This window comes from Piliocolobus tephrosceles, chromosome 9 (genome assembly GCF_002776525.5).
Source record: "Piliocolobus tephrosceles isolate RC106 chromosome 9, ASM277652v3, whole genome shotgun sequence".
NCBI classification, from domain to species: Eukaryota; Metazoa; Chordata; class Mammalia; order Primates; family Cercopithecidae; genus Piliocolobus; species Piliocolobus tephrosceles.
This window is the reverse complement of record NC_045442.1, coordinates 33,165,228-33,186,160: the sequence shown is the minus strand read 5'-3', so window position 1 is coordinate 33,186,160 and position 20,933 is coordinate 33,165,228. Positions and strand designations below refer to the sequence as shown.

General features: G+C 45.6%; 1 protein-coding gene across 1 annotated transcript; it reads left to right on the top strand.

The window, feature by feature from the left end:
- Positions 1–1,410: 1,410 nt before the first annotated feature.
- On the top strand, positions 1,411–19,056 carry HIF1AN (hypoxia inducible factor 1 subunit alpha inhibitor). The gene is made up of 8 exons (XM_023206432.2): positions 1,411–1,686; positions 1,962–2,212; positions 6,194–6,342; positions 10,122–10,267; positions 11,108–11,214; positions 11,682–11,745; positions 12,304–12,414; positions 13,260–19,056. Exons 1-8 carry the CDS (start codon positions 1,411–1,413, stop codon positions 13,302–13,304), a joined length of 1,149 nt encoding a protein of 382 aa, XP_023062200.1. The 3' UTR covers positions 13,305–19,056.
- The last annotated feature ends 1,877 nt before the right edge of the window (positions 19,057–20,933 follow it).

Here is a 20,933-nt window from a genome sequence, read left to right as displayed (position 1 = left end):
AGCTCACAAAAAAAAAAAAAAAAAAAAAAAAAAAATAAAAAAATTCGAACACTGCAGATAAAATGAAAGCCTTGATTGCCACCTGCAGCTTCAAACCCTTCCACAGAGGTAGCCCTATTATCAGTTTGGTGTAGCATGGTTACTATGTAGCATAATTACATAGTTAAGCTACTGCATTCGTTTCTATTACTGCATAACAAATTACTATAAATTCAGCAGCCCAAAACACGAATTTATTTTCTCACATATTCCATGAGTCCAGGTACTGGTTGGCTGAGTCCTCAGCTTGGGGTCTTATCAGGCTGAAATCAAGGTGTTGCCTGGGTTGGCAATCTCATCTGAGACTCTGTGTGTGTACTTTCCCAAGTTCAGTGGTTGGTTGCCAGAATTCAGTTACTTGCGTTTGTAGGATTAAGGTGCCCACTTTCTTGTTGGCTGTCACCCAGGAGCCTTTTTCAGCTCCTGGAATCCACCTGCCATTTCCTGCCATATGGCAGTTTGCTCCTTCAAGGTGAACAGGACAGCTGTGCTGTGGCTTCAAATCTCTTAGATTCTGCCTCTGACCTCTAGCCCTGATTTAAAGAGCTAGAGTGATAAGATTAAGCCCATCAGGATAAATCACCTCCTTTTTGACTGTCTCAAAGTTAATTGATTAGGGACTTTAATTACATCCTTGTCATATAAGCTAACCTAATTACAGGAGTGATGCTCTATCATATTCACAGTCCTGTTTTCTTTGAAGGGGAGAAATGTATACAGGATGTGTACATCATGGGGTACAAATCTTGGTATACATCTTAGAATTGGGCCTCTTACAGCCAACCGTAAGAACTGTCCAAGCAATAGAGGTAGTTAATATGGCCTTTTATAATCAATATAGATTGTTGGAAAATGTGAGATGTCCATGGTTGGCCACTGATAACATAGGTTTCACGGCAAGCATATATGCAAGTAGGAGAGATGGTGATATAGGCAGAAAAATCAAATGATGCTAAACAAAAGAAAACCATCTTTGATTTTGAAAGAATTCAACTTGCTGTATATCTTTTGCCTAAGTCTTCAGTCAGCCTTTGCTCTACATCTACCGACGTGATCATTGCTTTTCCTTCTGACTTCTTTAGGTGAGTCAAAAGTTTGCTTTTCTCCCCATTCATGAGTGTAAAGTTTAATGCCTAACTGAACTTGCTTCCTTCTTTGACTCGTGTGTAGACTTGGGTACACTGGGGCAACACTTTTTTGTGTTTTGCTCTACCAGGTCATCCCTATTCCGTGGAACTAGTGTCTAGCCCCATTTCTTCAGCAGTGGAGCCTAAGATGTAGAGCTGCATGTTACCATTAGGAGGCGCACCCTCAGGCCTCGGCTCCGCGTTCTTTATGTCTCTGGACCGCTCTCTCTCGCAGCTCATCTCTATGGTTTCCGTTGTGTGTTTGTGTGTGTGTGTGTGTTTTTTCCCCGTCCGGAATAGGCGGAGCTTCCGGTTCCGGCGGGGGCCGTCCCTGGCGGCGGAGATGGCGGCGACAGCGGCGGAGGCCGTGGCCTCTGGCTCTGGAGAGCCTCGGGAGGAGGCCGGAGCCCTCGGCCCCGCCTGGGATGAATCCCAGTTGCGCAGTTATAGCTTCCCGACTAGGCCCATCCCGCGTCTGAGTCAGAGCGACCCCCGGGCGGAGGAGCTTATTGAGAATGAGGTGGGGGGCGGGGCCGCGTCTAAAGGGAGAGGAGGAAGGTACCCGGTTGAGAGGTCAGAGGCGAATGGTGAAAGAGATGGGAGACTGGCAGGGCTCTAGACTAGGGCATATGGGAAGATGGAGAGAAAGACGAGGAGATACGGAACTTGAGGGGTTCGTACTGATTAACGGAGAAATTATTCTGAAGTTGAGAAGTAGTTGGGATCATGGAGGCGAACCCACCGACTTCTTGGCATTACTTTATTTGATGTTTTTCACCTGTTGTTTTCATGTAGGAGCCTGTGGTTCTGACCGACACAAATCTTGTGTATCCTGCCCTGAAATGGGACCTTGAATACTTGCAAGAGAATATTGGCAATGGAGACTTCTCTGTGTACAGTGCCAGCACCCACAAGTTCTTGTACTATGATGAGAAGAAGATGGCCAATTTCCAGAACTTTAAGCCGAGGTCCAACAGGGAAGAAATGAAATTTCATGAGTTCGTCGAGAAACTGCAGGATATACAGCAGCGAGGAGGGGAAGAGAGGTAAATTCCCAAATCTTAATTTTCTGTTGGATTTAGGGCAGTCATTTTTCTTTCCTATACTTGAAGGTGTGGCAGAATTGGGTCAATTAGAGATTGGCCTCTCCCATCTCTGAATTCCTGTTGAAGGAGTAGTCTGGTCTTCCAGCCTTTAAGGGGTTTGAGTTCTTAGTGGTTCTTGGTGCTACAGCCAGCTAGTTCTGTAGCTTGAGGGATGGGGGAATGATTAAACTTTGGCTTTGAATCTCTGGGTTCCCATCTTCTTCCTCATAAAGTGAGAGTTAGTTGCCTGGAAGGGTCAGGCAGGTGAATGAAAGGAGTAATATTGTCTGTGTGAAATCAGTGATGAAGCTGAAGGCATAAGCCCTGTTCAAAGTGAGAAGCCAAGGCCGGGTGGGGTGGCTCATGCCTGTAATCCCAGCACTTTGGGAGGCGGAGGCAGGATGATTGCTTGAGCCTGGGAATTCAAGACCAACCTGGGAAATGTGGTGAGAGCTAGTCTCTACAAAATTAAAAACTAAAACAAAAAACCATAGTGAGACGTCATTACTTGACTTTGCTTGCTTCAGTTTTGGAGTGCAGTTCTAGGGTTGTAAGATATTCCGATTTTCAAGAGAAGTTCAAAATCAGGACTTTTATTTAAAATCTTTTGACTTTAAATGTGAGCAACTAAATCAGATTTAAAGAAAAAAAGTTGCAGGGGGCCAAACAAAAATGTCACTGGATTTTGCTCTGAAAATGCCTGTTTGTAGCTATCGTCCTTGAGTATTGTGATGACCGGGCATAGTTCAACCTGAAAAGTTGTATAGTTTGTTGTGATTTTGGAGTAAAGAAGGTCGGGATTCTCTAGCTTAGGGAAGATCAGATTAAATTTGTTTTTCCTATCACAACAGAAACACAAGACACATAAGAGAGTGATTCTTCCTCTCTGCTTTTATTCCTGCTTATGAGGACAGCCTCTTAGGTAGGTCCCAGACAGTATTCAGTACCACACTATAACACCGCCTCTGGGGAATTGCTTTCGCTGAGTACTTCATGGTGAATGACCCTCTCGCATTTGGTGTCCAACCCTGGGTTTCCTCTCTAGTCTCTTGCTTCACTCCTGTTCCTGACGCCTTATCAGCAGTCTGTGGCTACGTGAATGGATTTGAAATATCTTTTTTTCTTCTTCTTAACACTTAGCAGTTGTGTCATAATGATGGGATTTTTGACCAGAAGAGTTTCCAGGATATGAACTGTGGTTGATCTGTCCATGATGTCTTAATATATTGGTTCAGCTGAGTTATCTCATGCATTAATTTTCTAAAATTTAATACAGTGTGCATGTGCACACTTCCATACACACACACCCAACTTTGAGGAAAAGATTGATTTAAATGATACTGTTGGAGTGTCTAATTCCATTGAGTGAACATATACCCAAGAATAAGTGTAAGATATGTGAATCTTGTGATTCTTCAGTGACTTGAAGTTTCTTGCCTCCCATAGTGAGAGCATTCTGTGTAAGAATGAGTGTAATCTGTACTTTATGGGTGATTAAAGAGTTTTCAAGGAAAATCTTTAATTGTTTGTAAGTTTTGCCCTATTAGCTGACTTTAGCACCGACCAGCTTCACTGTATGATTGGACAGGTTGTTGTGATTATGGGGTGAAATGTATTAGGATCCTCCGAGCTATTTTGAGCATTTACCATTCTGGTGTAATAATGTTTAGATTCATATTTGGGGAGTATCACTGACTCTTTCAAAGTTACTTGCTTATTTTTTGGGTGAATATATAATTATTATCTTTGGGGAGAGTTGCATTGAGTCTTGAGAATTCCATGTTCCTACAAAGGTAGTGTTTCCAACTTATCAAGATTTCCTATTAAGGCTGGGCGTGGTAGCTGACACCTGTAATCTCAGCCCTTTAGGAGGCTGAGGCGGGCAGATCATCTGAGGTCAGGAGTTCGAGACCAGCCTGGCTAACATGGTGAAACCGCGTATCCACTAAAAATACAAAAATTAGCCGGGCATGGTGGCGCATGCCTGTAATCTCAGCTACTTGGGAGACTGAGGCAGGAGAATTCCTTGAAGCAAGGAGGCAGAGGTTGCAGTGAGCCGAGATTTTGCCACTGCACTCCAGCCTGAGTGACAGAGTGAGACTCCATCTCAAAAAAAAAGATTTCTGATTAACATTGCCTTAAACATTTAGATTCTAGGCAGTAAGATGCCTTAAACATTGAGATTCTAGGCAGTGAGATGCCTTTGAACCTTTTTTTTTGAGACAGAGTCTTGCTCTGTCACCCAGGCTGGAGTGCAGTGGCGTGATCTCAGCTTACTGCAACCTTCGCCTCCCAGGCTCAAGCGATCCTACCACGTCAGTCTCTCGAGTAGCAGGGACCACAGGCATGCACTGCTACCACCATGCCCAGCTAATTCTGTGTTTTTTAAAATAAACTATTTATTTAAATAAATAAGGTTTTGCCATGTTGCCCAGGCTGGTCTGGAACTCCTGAGCTCAGGCAGTCCACCTCCCTTGGCCTCCCCAAGTGCTGGGATTATAGGCGTGAGACACCACACCTGGCCCCTTTGAGCCTTTTGAAGTAATGATCTCAGGACCAGGACAGAAATACAGAGATGCTTCTGTCTTTGTTTTTAGGTTTTCACACTTATTAAATGTCTCTTGCGGGCTTCTTCAAGTGTGTTTGGGTTTTCATATCTCTTAAGTAACTTATGACCTTCTTTAGGTATGTTAGGAGCCTGAGGCCTTTACCTGATAAGCTGTCTCCCTTACTTTAGCTGTAGAGGGCTGCAACAGGATAGGTGGCTGAATCAGTTAAGATAAACTAGGCTTCAAGCCAGAGCTCGGGCTAGAAACAACATAGGCTTATTTCTCACTTACTACATGTTGATCATGGGTAATGTCATATTGTTCTTTACATCATCTTATTCTCTCTGGCACCCAGATTGCCCCAGCAGCTACTATCTGGAATTTGGAGTTGCTGTGGTAGAGGGAAAGAGATGTGATAGTGGTGACTGGTTCTTAAATTTTAGTTAGAAACAACACAGTCACTTCTGTGGACATTTCCTTGGCCAGAGCAGGTTAAATAAGCAAGCCTGGCTTCAAGGGGATGTGAAAGAAAACTTCCACACTGAGGGAACCAGCTCTTGGTGAACAGTAATACAATTTACCACAGTGATCATCAAGGGCCAAAGGAGATGTCTCAGGCTCTGCAAGTCTCTGGTATGAGACTGAGTCATCATTCTAGGGTTTATGGATAGGCTTCTAGGAATCTGAAATTATGTGAAAGTTCTGGGTATATGTGCATTTTTGTGGGGAACCTCCATGGATTCTTTCATTTATTTATGTATTTATATTTTTTGAGACGAAGTCTTGCTCTTGTCACTCAGGCTGGAGTGCAATGGCACGATCTCAGCTCACTGCAATCTCTGCCTCCCAGGTTCAAGTGGTTCTCCTGCCTCAGCCTACTGAGTAGCTGGGACTTCTTCTTCAGATTCTTTTTTTTTTTTTTTAAGTTTTATTTTTCATCTCACCCTCCTACTCTTTGGATTCTTAAAGAAGTCATTCTGTGACCCAAAAAAGGTTAAGCATCACTTCTTTAAAGAAAAAAGTTTGGGGACCAGTTGCAGTGTCTCACACTTGTAATCCCAGCACTTTGGGAAGCAGAAGCAGGAGGATTGCTTGAGCCCAAGAGTTTGAGACCAATCTGGGCAACATAGTGAGACCTTGTTTCTTAAAATAAAATAAAACAAAACAAAACAAAAAACAATAAATTAAAAAGTTTGGTGTTAAACATAACTCAGTGAAGGATAAGTAAGAATTCAGTGTATGAGAATCCATGTTGGCTAAGATTTGCCTGACTATATCTGTTCTCTGTGGGAGATGCTGGTATGGATTGGGGCTTGTATTTTCAGATGTGGAGAGGCCATGCCAGGGGCTGTGTGTGCATGCACTAATAGGACTTTCTTCTTGGGGAACATAGGTTGTATCTGCAGCAAACGCTCAATGACACTGTGGGCAGGAAGATTGTCATGGACTTCTTGGGTTTTAACTGGAACTGGATTAATAAGCAACAGGGAAAGCGTGGCTGGGGGCAGCTTACCTCTAACCTACTGCTCATTGGCATGGAAGGTAAGAAATCTTTCAAAAGCAGCATGGCTCGGAGTCATATGAACCTGATTTCTAATCTTGTCTCCACCGCTTATTAGCTCCATGACTTTGAACAAGCCACTTCACTTTCTTAAGCCTCAGCCTACTTAGCTCTAAAAGAAACATAATAGGGGCTAGGTGCCGTGGCCCACGCCTGTAAACCCAGCACTTTGGGAGGCTGAGGTGGGCGGATGATGAGGTCAGGAGATGGAGACCATCCCAGCCAACATTATGAAACCCCATCTCTACTAAAATACAAAAAAATAAATAAAAAATTAGCCGGGCATGATGGCATGCACCTGTAGTCCCAGCTACTTGGGAGGCTGAGACGGGAATTGCTTGAACCCGGGCAGTAGAGGTTGCAGTGAGCCAAGATCACGCCACTGCACTCCAGGCTGGCGACAGAGCAAGACTCTGTCTCTAATCCCAGCACTTTGGGAGGCTGAGGCAGGAGGATTGCTTGAGGTCAGAAGTTCGAAGCCGCAGTGAACTATGATTGCACCACTACACTGCAGCCTGGGCAATAGAGTGAGGCCCTGTCTCTAAGAAAAATAAGTGGAAAGAAATGAAACATGATAATGCCTTGTAAATAGTTGTGAAGATTAAATGAAATAATGTATGTCGAGTCTTTTTTTTTCTTTTGAGATGGAGTCTCACTCTGTTGCCCAGGCTGGAGTGCAATTGTGCGATCTTGGCTCACTGCAACCTCCGCCTCCCGTGTTCAAGTGAAACTCCTGCCTCAGCCTCCTGAGTAGCTGGGACTACAGGCGTGCGCCACCACACCTGGCTTATGTCAAGTCTTTAAACTAGTTTCGTGTATTCTAAAAAGTTTCCTTTTCCCTTCCTTAGCTGTTACGTGAGTGCATATACTGAGATATTAGGGACCTCTCTGAAATACAGACATGTGATGCTTAATGTCAGGGATACGTTCTAAGAAATGTGTTGTTAGGTGACTTCATCATTGTGCAAACATCATAGAGTATAGTTACACAAACCTAGATTGTGTAGCCTGCTGTATGCCTAGGCTATATGGTATAGCCTCTGACTACACCATGTAGTACATGGTGTTAGCGTATTACTGTGCTCAATATTATAGGCAGCTGTAACACAATGGTAAGTATTTGGGTATCTAAACATACCTAAATATAGAAAAGGTATAGTGAAAGTACAGTATCAAATACTGCAGGACAAAGGTGACAAAAGACAAAATACATATAAAGGATAAAAAATGGTAGTTTGGGAATTTTTTTATTACCAAAAAAAAAAGATAACGGTATACCTGTATAGGGCTGCTCCATTATAATCTTATGGGAACGCTGTTGTAGATGTGATCTGTTGTTGACCAAAATGTCATTATGTGGTACATTACTGTACATTTTCTCTACTAGATCTGTCTATGTTCAGAAAAGTTTTATCCCAGTAAAAGAGGGGAAACTTATTTTTTTAGTATAAATTTAATTTTATCTTTTAAATAGATAATACATTCATGGAGTTCAAATTCAAAATGTGTAAATAGGTATATAGTGATAAATATTAATACCTCTTCCACCTCTATCTCTTAGCCTCCCAGTTTCTTCCCTGGAGGTACTGCATATTATTAGTTGCTTGTGTTTTCTGCTAGATAAATTTATGCATACACTAATAAATATGTGAATGTGTTTTTGTTTTTTTTTCCCCTTTTGAATGAAAGGAGAGACCCTTAAACTCCACTCAGGAGAATGAGAGCTTTTTATGGAGCAGGGTCATTGTCTCATTCTTATTTTTATTTCTGGCAGTAGCGCGGTGCCATGCCCATGGTAGGTACTTAGTAAATGGTGAATAACCTGGGTTGAACAGGGAAGCAGAGAAGTTATTTATCGTCATTCACCACTGAGCTCCTTGGTTTCTTCTTGTTTGATTGTCCATTCTTCAGATTTGGATCCTTTGCTGCTGGATTTCCAGCCATGTGGCTTGTGAATCGACACCACCTGCCTCTTTTTTTGTTTTTGTTTTTGTTTTTTATTGAGACAGTGTCTCGCTCTGTCACCCAGGCTGGAGTGCAGTGGCGTGATCAAGGCTCACTGCGGCCTTGACCTCCCAGTCTCAAACGATCCTCCCACCTCAGCCTTCCAAGTAGCTGGGACTACAGGCGTAAGCCACCATGCTTGGCTAATTTTTAAAGTATTTTTTCTGGAGAGATGGGGTCACCCTATGTTGCCCAGACTGGTATCAAACTCCTGGCCCCCTCTCACCTTGGCCCCCTAAGTTATTCTCTCACCTTGGCCCCCTAAAGTGTTGGGATTACAGATGTGAGCCATTGTGTCTGGTCTTACCTGCCCCTTTGAAACCAGCTCTTGGTTGACCTTCCAAGAAAGAGCCAGTTCTGGTTTACTTGACTCTTTTTTTTTTTTTTTTTTTTGAGACAGAGTCTTGCTCTGTTGCCCAGGCTGGAGTGCAGTGGCATGATCTCGGCTCACTGCAACCGCCACCTCCCAGTTCACGCCATTCTTCTGCCTCAGCCTCTTGAGTAGCCGGGACTATAGGCGCCCATCACCACGCCTGGCTAATTTTTTTATATTTTTGGTAGAGACGGGATTTCACCGTGTTAGTCAGGATGGTCTCGATCTCCTGACCTCGTGATCCACCCGCCTCGACCTCCCAAAGTGCTGGCATTACAGGCGTAAGCCACCGTGCCCGGCAGTTTACTTGACTCTTACGTCTTTCTGTTGCCTGCGTTTCCTGTGGTAGGGTGCATGGAAGTGGATCCCTCAGGTAGAGATGAGAGAGCAAGTCTCCTTTGAGGATGCATGTGGACTTTCATCACTTAAGAAAGCATCTATCTTGGCATACTCAGACAGAGCTGGGGAATATTTTCTAAATTCCATGCCCTGCAAAAGTGTGTGTGTTCAACTCATGGGCTGTGCAAAGGCCAAACAACAGACATGGTCCTAGTTATAAAGGAGTAGATGGAACATACACTAGGGCACAACCAATTCAAGTTGGCATTTAAAATAATGTGCCATATTTAAATTATACAATACTCTCTTCAGTCGTCTGATATTCTTCCCTCCAACAAAAATCACTTGCACCAGTGAGTCCCAGTGTTGCTCTAAGAAGTGTTGTCTTGGCTGGATGTGGTGGCTCACGCCTGTAATCCTAACACTTTGGGAGGCTGAGGCAGACAGGTCCCTTGAGCCTAGAAGTTGGAGACCAGCCTGGGCAACATGGTGAAACCCCGTATCTTAAAAAAAACAAGTGTTGCATCCCTTAGGTGTATTGAAGTGGGAGGAAAGGTTGAGAGTCTTTAAGTTCCACAGAGCTACCCTAAGTAAATACAGAGCTACATAATCATTAAACTTAGAATGACTAGTTAACTCCTCACGTATATGTTGTTGATACCAATCATTTCTGTTTTGCTTCCCTTGAATTCTTGCCATAGTCAAGAAGAGTACACGTATACACAGTTGATCACCCTACCTGATTTTTGAGTATCATTTTGATGTGCTTTTGCTTCCAGTAAGGGCAGCAGCCTTCATTTAGGGAAGTTGACTTAGCTGATAGTGGACCCTTAACCAGTGATGTTTGCTAGGGTTACTACCATACATGCTTAACACCTAATTATCTGAGAGTTGTAATTGGAATTTCCCTGATTCTGCCTAAATTTTGATTTGGAACTCTTAGCTGGGCGGGCAGGCTGGATTTCTCTCTAGCACTGCGTCCTGTATTCCAGCTCGTGCAATAGAACCACTGCTCTGCATAAGAAAATGCCTTTCTTCTTACAGGAAATGTGACACCTGCTCATTATGATGAGCAGCAGAACTTTTTTGCTCAAATAAAAGGTTACAAACGATGCATCTTATTTCCTCCGGATCAGTTTGAGTGCCTCTACCCATACCCTGTTCATCACCCATGTGACAGACAGAGCCAGGTGAGCTTGTGTGGTCTTGAGAAGGATATAGAACTCTAGATTCTAGAAATGCCTAGGCTGGAATGTCTTTCCCCTTCCCCGTAGTGATATGCCAGGTTTGGATTACAGGCTATTCTTGCCTTAACACACCAAGAGGATAATTTCATTGTAGCTCACAAATTCCAGGCCTCCTGGAATGGCCACCAGATGTTCGTAAGTGTAACTAGCCTCACAGAGCTAATTCTCGGGACAGACCCTGTCATTGATGCTGATGGACTCTGGTTACTCTGTTTGATTGGCTTACAAGTTCATGGAACAAAATGTGTATGTCTCCATTGGATTTAATCATTGTTTGCTTTTGTCATGGATGCTGTTTCTTTTTGATAAGCATCAAAAATCCTTTTTGGTAAGGAGAAGGGTGAATAAAACTGAGCTATGTTGTTTAATATATTTCCTGGATCTAACTGTGGCCAGCCAAAGATATCCTTTCCTTTCTTCAGAAAGCTGTCTAGCTACTTCATGTAGGAGTCTTTGCTGGTTAGAATATGTTTTTGGGAGAAAGTTTCGGAAGGTTTGGGTGGAGGATAATTCCTAATTTGTCATATTCGCGGCTGTGGGTCGTCTGGTCTCAGGAGCACTGAAGCCTAGGCTTCTTTGTCACTTAACATTCAAACATGGACTGTCTTGTATTGTTTTCTCTCAGAGTTTAATGTGCATTATGTCTTCTGCTGGACATAAATTCTAAAGACTTTTTTAAGGCATCTTTTTTTGTTTGTTTTTACTGCCAAACTGGCACATAGTAGTTTTACTGATAAAGACTTGGTGATTGACATTTTTTTTTCTTTCCCTTGAACCTCTTAGGTGGACTTTGACAATCCCGACTACGAGAGGTTCCCTAATTTCCAAAATGTGGTTGGTTACGAAACAGTGGTTGGCCCTGGTGATGTTCTTTACATCCCAATGTACTGGTGAGAAGGGGGCTAGGGCTGGGGGCTTCTTGGGAGCTTTCTTTTCCATTCCCTGGAAAGCCTTGTCTGTGTCCCTTCTGAGTTATGGCATGATTGGTTTTATGTGGTCTATAGGAAGGTTGGCATATCCAGATGTGAGCGTACTGAACCTGTGGGAGGTAGTGGGGGAAGTGATAGCCCTGTCTCTAGGACAGGATGAGAATTCTTCAAGTCCAAAAAGATTCCAGAGGCTTCAGCCTAGATAAACTGTTCTTGGCTCTTTGGTATTTAGAGACTGAACACCAGTACCTCTAACCCCCCAGTGTGTGTGTTTTCACAGGATGAGTGTAAAGATATTGTCTTCACTGTTTTCCTTAATTGCACTCTACCTAGTTTTTCAGCCCGTCCCCCACGCCCCAACACTCCACCTCCCCACCCCCCGCCGAAAAGTATCACTAGTAAACAGAAGCCTGTTTGTTTTCTTGCAGGTGGCATCACATAGAGTCATTACTAAATGGGGGGATTACCATCACTGTGAACTTCTGGTATAAGGTGAATATGGTTTGCTTTTTTTGTTTTTTCGAGATGGAACTGGCTCTTGGGTGAGGTAGGTATAATAAATGATTTTGGATGGGATGGTTGACTATCCCTGGAAGTGATTCTCAGGTGTCTGGGGAGATGAAGAGGGATAGGATTGAATTGGGTTTCTTTTTTTTAAATATATTTTTTGAGACACAGTCTTGCTCTGTCACCCAGGCTGGAGTGCAGTGGTGCGATCTCAGCTCACTGAACTTCTGTCTCCTGGGTTCAGGTAATTCTCCTGCCTCAGTCTCCTGAGTAGTTGGGACTACAGGCACATGCCACCATGCCCGGCTAATTTTTGTATTTTTAGTAGAGATGGGGTTTCACCATGTTGGCCAGGCTGGTCTCAAACTCCTGACCTCAAGTGATCCACCCGCCTTGGCCTCCCAAAGTGCTGGGATTACAGGCCTAAACCACTGTGTCCAGCAAGAATTGGGTTTCTTAGAAGGGAGGATGGTACTAAGAACAGTAGAGTGACACTGACGCCTGCTGCTGAAGACATTTCCTGAGCAACTGCTTCCTTTGTAGGGGGCTCCCACCCCTAAGAGAATTGAATATCCTCTCAAAGCCCATCAGAAAGTGGCCATAATGAGAAACATTGAGAAGATGCTTGGAGAGGCCTTGGGGAACCCACAAGAGGTATGTGACCGCCCCAAGGTGGCTCAGTGGGTTGGTTGACCAAGGAAAGTCAGGATCGGAGTGACATTCTTTACAGCTTCTGTGTTTCGGTATCTGGTGTCCTCTTGTCTCCATAGAGGTTATGGGTATGTTCAGAAAAATTCTTGTTTTCTGGTGATAGCTGGGCTTGACTGGCGGATCAATTATAATTAGTTCCATGCTAGTAGTAATGTTCCCCATGGGGCTTGTGTGCCATCTGGGGACCCCCTGAGGGGATTCTTCTGGAACAGGAAGCGAGCACTAAAGCATCTCCTTGCACTTTCCCAGCTGTGCCAGGGCTGCTGTAGGTAATGTTGAGAGACCTGCTTCCCATGCAGGTGTGCCAGTGGCCCTTTGGGTAAATGGGGGAGGTTTGGATTTGTAGGGTTCTTTCCTCCCTCTTGCAGGTAAGCTCAGCATCCACAGACACCTCTGGTGTTGGGAGATAGCATCAGCCCCAGTTGCAGGTGATAGTTTTTTGAGGATATGGAGGCAGTTAACATTCTGGAGAAACATGCAGATGCTCTTGGATGTTGGGGGATTATTAGCTCCTCTGACCATGTCTGTCCGTCTGGGGCTGATTACAGTAAGAGACAGGGTGTTGTGAGAGGGAAGAATAATAGTACAAGATGGACCCCTGAGGAAAAGGTGATCTCCCAGAATACTGGGTTGGCCTTCAGGAAGACAGGTGATTAGAGGATTCACAAGATTGTATGAAAACATTGTCTCTGTCCTTGGCTGGACATCTGATATCTCCAGACACACCCTGTCCAATTCCAGGGCCAGGGAACAGCCAGTTCTGATTGGCTCCTAATGTTTCTTTACAGGTGGGGCCCTTGTTGAACACAATGATCAAGGGCCGATACAACTAGCCTGCCGGGGGTCAAGGCCTCCTGCCAGGTGACTGCTATCCCGTCCACACCGCTTCATTGATGAGGACAGGAGACTCCAAGCGCTAGTATTGCACGCTGCACTTAATGGACTGGACTCTTGCCATGGCCCAGGAGGCAGGTGTTCGGGGCGAGGCAGGGCAGTTGACACTCCACTCCTATTTGGAGGAACTTCATACCCTTGCCTCCTGTGCCCCAGCACCTTCTGTCTCTGCCCCCCGCCTAAAGTCCTGCATTCAGTGTGTGGAGTCCCAGCTTTTGGTTGTCATCACGTCTGTGTGTATGTTAGTCTGTCCACTTCGGAATGTGTGTGCGTGTGTGTGCATGCACACGCTTGTATGTATCTGTTCCCTGTTCCTTCTGGGTCAGGCTGTCACTTCTGGCTCTCAGCCCTATCTCCTGCAACCTCAGTGCCTCAGCCTGGGAGAGAGAGAGGAGATGCTCTTGGACTCCCCACTGCATCTGGGCTGCAGGGCCAGAGCTATTCGGCTCTGACCATTAGGTCAGTCTGCCTCCTGACAGTTTTTGCATAGTCAAGCTCTAGGTGGTGTGGGAATGGCTACTGGGACTCTAATGGGGTGAAAGAGAGGGGAGGCTTGCCTTTGAGAGCCTAGATAGCCTTCCTGTGAGAGAGGATTAGATAGTTTTCCAACTGGGCCTATAAGCTCAAGCCATACATAAAAGGACCTTGGGACATAAGAACCAATGATTGTGCATAAGTTCCAAATTACAGACACGTACAATTTCTCTCTTTCAGCACCAGCTCTTGCCCCTATGCTGGGTACCAAGGGAGTTCTCCTAGCTGTGGCTTCTCTAGGTTCTAGGGGTGCAAGCCTCTGTGTGTGTGTGTGTGTGTGTGTGTGTGTGTGTGTGTGTGTGCGTGTGCGTGTGTGTATCCACACTACGGGTGCAAGCCTGTGCGTGTGTGTGTGTGTGTGTGTGTGTGTGTGTATCCACACTGGCCAGCCTCCCTACTTACCAAGGTTCTCCACTGCTTACCTTTTCCAGTGGGACAGTACAGTGTGAGCCCCCGGGGGAAGTACTGCCTGACCTATCCTAAGCTTTTACACTTGGATTTTAGCCATCGTATGTTAGCCAGGTCTCACTGCAGCCTGCCCGAGGCTAACTGGCTGGAGCCTCCAGGCCCTACAATGCTCCCTGCCCAGGCCATATCCTTTACTCCTGCTGAGCTTCCTGGCTGAATAGATGAAATGGGGTCAAGCCCAGGCAGCTCACTCACTACCTGTGATCCACCTCAGGGCACGGGCAAACACATAGGCTTGCCTCTTAAAGCCAGCTCCTCTGCCAGACCCCATTGTAATGTGCCACAACACCCTCAGTAGTCAGGGCAACTGGTAGATCATGGAAGTCGAATTTCCTTTTCTGTTAGGAGCTACTCATGAGAACCCCTCTCAGGGCTGCAGCTTACAGGTGGGCAGCTGTGATTGCACAACTTGAAGGGCCATCATTCACATCTATTCAGTGGGAGTGGGGCCCATGGGATTGGGCAGTGTGGTGGCCCTGTGTCTCCTCACCTCTGCTCCTGTCTTCCCTTTCTCTCTGGAAGGGAAGAGGAGTGGGAAGGTCTCTGGTTTTCTTTTCTTTTTTCTTTTTTTTTTTGCCAAAGGTTTACTTCCAGCATCTGAGCTCTGGCTCTCACCCCCGAAGCTCAGTTTATAGTGCACTGATGAACTGACTGAGAGGATGCGTGTGTATGCGTGTGCATGCCTGAGTGTGTTTTTTGGAGAGGGGTGTTTATTTTTAGTACCCCATTCTGGGGTTCTCTGATGCAGTGTGGATGTGAAGACATGGTATCTTCTTAAGTGTAGCTCTTTCAAATATAGTCAATGCTGGGAAATGTGATTGTAGTGATCTCCATACCTCCACTTCTTTTGGGAAAGAGGAGCACAGGAGTGGTGCCACAGTCACACTTGGAAAGATAGTAGATTGTTTTCGTTCTCCGCAGGTCTGCTGTATTCCTGGCTCAGCTCTCAAAGGTGTGGGTGATATGTCAAGGAGGCATGCACTCAGCTGGTCCTTGCTGGGTTCTGTGCAGACACAGGTCTCACCTAAGGTGGCCGACGGGTGGGAGGGAGAAGGCTAATCTTGGAACCTTCACAGGATTGGCCTTGATCGTTGGGTGATACAAGAGTGATCCTGATTTTTAGACACCTAATATGTGCCTAGTGCTTTTATCTTTGTTCCTCACTATCCTGCAAGGTAGGTATTCTCACTTACAGACGAAGAAATGGACTCAGAGAGATTAGGTGATTAGTGACAATCAGTTGTAACTTAGCACTGTTTGGCTGCAAACCCCTTGCTCCTTCCTTTCAACCAAACTATGTTGATTTTCCTTCCTTACCTCCCTCCTTGTACCACAGGTTCTGTCCTCAAGATACCACCCCACTAGGCAGTATCTGAAGGCAGATCCAGCCCAAGATGGTACAGAATATACAGTTCAGGGTAAAAGTTCTTCTGGTCTCCTGCTAACAACGTCTTGGAAAAACTGCCTGGGAAGCCATATTATGAGTTAGCACTAGAAGAAGCTGTGGGGGGAACTGAGTTCTATCTCCAATTGTATTACTTGTGTGTCCTTGAATAGACCCATAACTGCTCCCAGCATGCTTTTGCATCTATAGAACTGAAACTGTGGTTCTAGATAGCACTAAGAGTCTTGGTTCATATTCAGCTGCTGCTACTTCCCCCCAAGGAAAAGATGAGGTTTCCCTTGATGAGGGGTGTTTAGGCTCAAATTCTGCTTGCCACAGAGGAAACATTTCTGCTGTAGTTGTTTACCTCCATTCTAGCTGGCAGTGTGGGACACACATACAGCAAGGGAAGGTGGGGGTTTGGGCCTGTATAGAGCTCAGCCACGCTGCAGGCTCATCTACTCACACCAGCAGGTACAGAGAAAACTAGTGTTTTGTAAAGTCAAATATTTGTTGGGGGGTTGGAGTTCTGGGGATGGAGGAGGGGCTGTTCTGGGCATCAGTTGAGCAGATGCCCAGGATGCCTGGGGGAGACCAGCTTCCCCTACAAATCAGAGCTCTAAATTACAAGGTTTTTACCAACGTGAACAGTTGGGGGAAGTCGTCTGCTCTCATTTGCGTAATGGTTTCTGTCACTGGTGATTAGACACAGGATGAAGGAAAAGAAATTTGACAATTAGGAATGAGCGATCATTAATCTGAATCTGTTAGGAGACGGAGAGGGGAAGGATCCTTATCAGTGGGCCAGCCCAGTATGGGGAGACACTCCCTCCCTCTGCCCCCAGAGACTCCTGGGCTACATCCCAGGAGTATTGCCACAAGTGGGCAGAGCTTGTATTTCGTAACAAACACTCGGGACCCAGTCGCCAGCCTGAGATGGATATAGGAACAGACATCTTTGGGCATGAGCCAACAAAGATAGAAATAGATGGATGTCAAGTACAAGCTATAAGGCAAAGGATAACAATGGAAAAGTTTTGACATGTGTTTGCTATTTGTGGAAAATGTTTTTTTAATAGTCAACACCCCGATAGCCCACCTGTGACAAGTATTTGTTACATTCCAGCAACTGTAGGGCATGAGGAAAAACTTGTCCTTATCAAATCCCAGGAGCTTCTGCTTAGTTGCAGAAGAAATTACATGAAGCAACCAGAGGTTATAAGGCCACCCATGTATATCGTGCACACTGTGTGGACAAGATTAGGGACTGTTGAGAGAGGAGGAAACCAGTAGAGAGCAAAGCTCTACGCAGGCTCCTCGAAGCTTCTGGGCTCGCCTTAGAGGGCCTCTGTACGCTTCCTAGCAACATCGGTGTCCCCACAACCCCACATCAGTGCAGCTGTGGCTGTGTGGAGGGCTTTGAGGCCTTTGGCCCAGATGTGTGAACAGTGCTGAGGTTCAGTAATAGGATGAGTCTTCAGGTGTGGAGCAGCCCACCTTGGCTCTTCCCATGTCTCCATGTTACTTCTCATCTTCTGTCCTTTCAAACTTCAAGGACAGTATTAATTTACAATAGTATTTGTTCCTCAGTTTTGTGACTTGAATGCAGTGAGTGCCTTAGATGAGAGGATCCCTCAAGGATGAAGGACTGGGGGTTGGTGGTTCTCTCTTTCAGAATGGGAACTTCCCCAAAATGGGGCTGTGTCTCACCTCTCAGTAGGTTCCCTACCTCTGGGTCTTCCACCCTTCAAAATCTCGTACAGAATTTAGCAAGGGCTGCAGGGAATGACCCTCAGGGACCAGTTTGACCCAGGTGGGGTCGATGATGAGGTATGCCTAGAAGTAGCTCGGGTTCCTTAGTCTGGCCTTTCAGCTGGTGTCTTACTCCCCTTTGAGACCTCCGGCTGCTTGTCTTCCACTCCCTGCATACCTCTCTGATGTCTTCTCAAAGTGCTGACTCTAAAGGGATATTCTAGTGTCCCTCTGAGAGCTGCCTGCAGTTTCCCTTATTCAGCTGTCCCCTGCCTGCGGCCTCCTTACCAAGACCCTTTTTCCTAAACAGTTGTCCTTCCCTCAGAAACTCTATAGCTGCAAGTGTTGAATAGACTTGTCTTTAGGATCCCGCTCTGGTCATCCCTGTTCATCTTAGGGCCATCTCCCTTTTCTGATTTTTGACAGCTCTGTTTATTTTGCCCATGGCTGCTGCTCTTGTTTTGTGTCTGCTGTGTGTTCTTGCCCTTCTGTTGTCAGTTCTGTACATCCCGGTCCAGCTTGTCTCACTGTGGTAGCCCCTTCTGCTTGTCTTCAGCCATCTCGGTTTAATCCTCATAGGTCATGGATGAATGGAGCCTTGCTGAGCACTTTGAGGGCATTTCGGTTGGGCAAAACCTCAGAAACTGGAAGTTTTGAGGCCTCTGGGCCTGTGGTCAGTGAGGCCTTGGAGATGGGTTAGGGGTGGGCACCTAGAGAGTAGTAGGGAGCCAGTTGAGGGGAGAGGTGCAGTGGTTGCTGCAGAGACTTTGTGAGAATGGCGCCAGGCCTGGGAAGCTAGTGCAGAAGAACTGAGCTGTCCGAAGGAGATACCAATATCCCCTTTGCAGGGTGGTGATGGGCATCAAACATGACATGTAACATGTCCCCTTCATGGAGGATTTCCATCTAAATGTATCTGTGTGCCTTAGGGACCAGTAGCTCAGGGGTGATGGACTTTTTTGAATGTCTCCTAATTTCTCTCAGGTGTCTTTGGCTCTGTGTCACCAAATGTGCCTGACCTCTGCATCCCAGTGGTTGCTGAAAGGGAAACAGTGTATTGCGTAGTCAGGTGTCAGGAGTAGCGATCTTAATGAGAAAGGCTCTGGCAGCTGGAGAGATGAAGGAACCCAGTGGTCAGCTTATACCCAGACTATCTCTACACTCCTCCAAGAGTTTGAGTCCCATAGCTGATTAAAGAATTTACATATGGGCTCCCCCCTGCTTTCCTACTTAAAATCTATTCTCTCATATTTTGGGAAGGAGCATGTGGCTTTAACTTTCAATGGTAAACAATCTAGGACAGTGTTTAAAGGTATGGATTTTGGAGTCAGATATAGTTGGTTCGAATTTATAGCTTCACTGCTTTCCAGCCGGGTTTGACCTTGGTTGATTTGCTTAACTTCTCTGAGCCTCAGTTTCCTCAACTATAATGACATGGGTGGAGGGAGGCATGTGAAAATATCTACCTCAGGTTGTTGGAGTAACGGAAACAATGTTTGTAAAGCTTTAGCACAGTGCCTGGCAAGCACTTAATAAATGGCTGTGGTGGTGGTTATATTTATTATGTGATTTATTCAGGAGCTTGGTTTCAGTGATCTCTAAACAGATTTCCAGTGATTCTTTCTCTCTCAAGAAAAGCATAGGGAAAAACAAGAAATACCTCAGATAAACCATATGGAGTTGAGGGTAGACAGAAGAGTCTAGTACCTAAACTCACCCTAAAGGAAGAGAAACAGGAAGTGTCTGATGCGTCTTCTGCCTGGGCAGCCAGACTTTACTGCTGTACTACCAGCCCAGGGCCTTGGGTGAGAAGGTTTCAGGTCTGAGCTCCCCTTGCACTGTGTGAGAGGCCGTGGAGCCAAATGAGTCCTTGTTACACCTGGAGAAGCTGTTGTCCCCTCACACCATGAAATGCAATACCAGTCAAATCAGGCCCCACTTGATTCAGTTTTAGTTCATGCCTTTCCATGTATTTAAATTGTAAGTGTTGGCCAGGTGCGGTAGCTCACGCCTGTAATCCCAGCACTTCGGGAGGCTGAGGCAGGAGGATCATTTGAGCCCAGGAGTTCGAACCAGCCTGGGCAGCATAGGGAGATCCCATCTCAATAATTTTTTTTTGAAGAATTAAAAAAAATTACAAGTATGGACCAGATGCCTGGGAGGATCACCTCACACCTGTAATCCCGGCACTTTGGGAGGCTGAGGTGGGTGGATCACCAGAGGTCAGGAGTTTGAGACCAGCCTGGCCAACATGGTGAAACCCTGTCTCTACTAAAAATACAAAAATTAGCCAGACGTGATGGTGGGTACCTGTAATCCCAGCTACTTGGGAGGCTGAGACAGGAGAATCACTTGAACCCGGGAGGCAGAGGTTGCAGTGAACTGAGATCGCGTCGTTGCACTCCAGCCTGGGTGACAACAGTGAGACTCCCTCTCAAAAAAAAAAAAATTTTGAAGTGTATTAAGATTGTTCTAGGGGAGAAGGGCAATCAGAAAATTCAGAAAAATATGAGTGGGATGTTAATAGCTACCATTTGTTGAACACTTCTGTTCCAGGCGCTGTATTAGTTCTTCCCTGTGTGGTGGTCTCAGATCAGTGGGAGAGACAGGCAGGCAATTAGAATTATGGTATATAGAGGAGAAGCATCGCACCATGTCCAGTTATGGTAGGCTTCCTGCAGAAAGTGGTAAGTCCAAACTGATATCTGGAAGATGAATAATTAACCAGGATTTGGGGGGTTTCCCCCTTAGCTTCTCTTTCTTCCAGCCCAACAGTCCAAAACAAACACTGCTTCCCAATGCCTAATGGTTTTGTTGTACAACAGGGAATGGGTGAGACAGTAGATCCCAGAAAAAAAACCCTTTGGTTAGTCACAGAAATCTGAAAGTCTTGGTTGCTGGCTCAGATTTGTTCTGGAGTGGACGTAGATTAGACTTGCTCATTTGTAGCCCTCCACCGTTCTCATCTGTGTTCTGGCCTCTGGAACCACCCTGCCAGACCCTACTTGGAAGAAATGTTGAATCAAGTTACTCAGACTTCAGCCTGAGATGTATTATGGCTGGCTGGAATTCCCAGCCCCTTTCATGATCCCATTAATCTTCTCTTGGGTCCATCCCCACCCCCAGCCACCTCTCCTCCTCACTATAAGCCAAGCCTCCCTGCAGTTCTCTATAAATACTGAGATCCTCTTGCCTCAGACCCTGGTCCCTAGCCTTGTGGGTGAAGAAGATACCTCTTTAGCTTGTGCCAAGCCATCCCTCTGGGCTACAGGCCATTCTGTAGTCACCTTGCAGTCACCTCTTTCCTTCTAGATAACTGGCTGTGGGCCTTGGAAACCTCTTTGGCTCTAATTTTGCTAATTTTGCCATTTCATTCAGTTTACTTAAAACCTATTCACTTGGTCATTGAGGTCAGAATATCAGGAAAGCT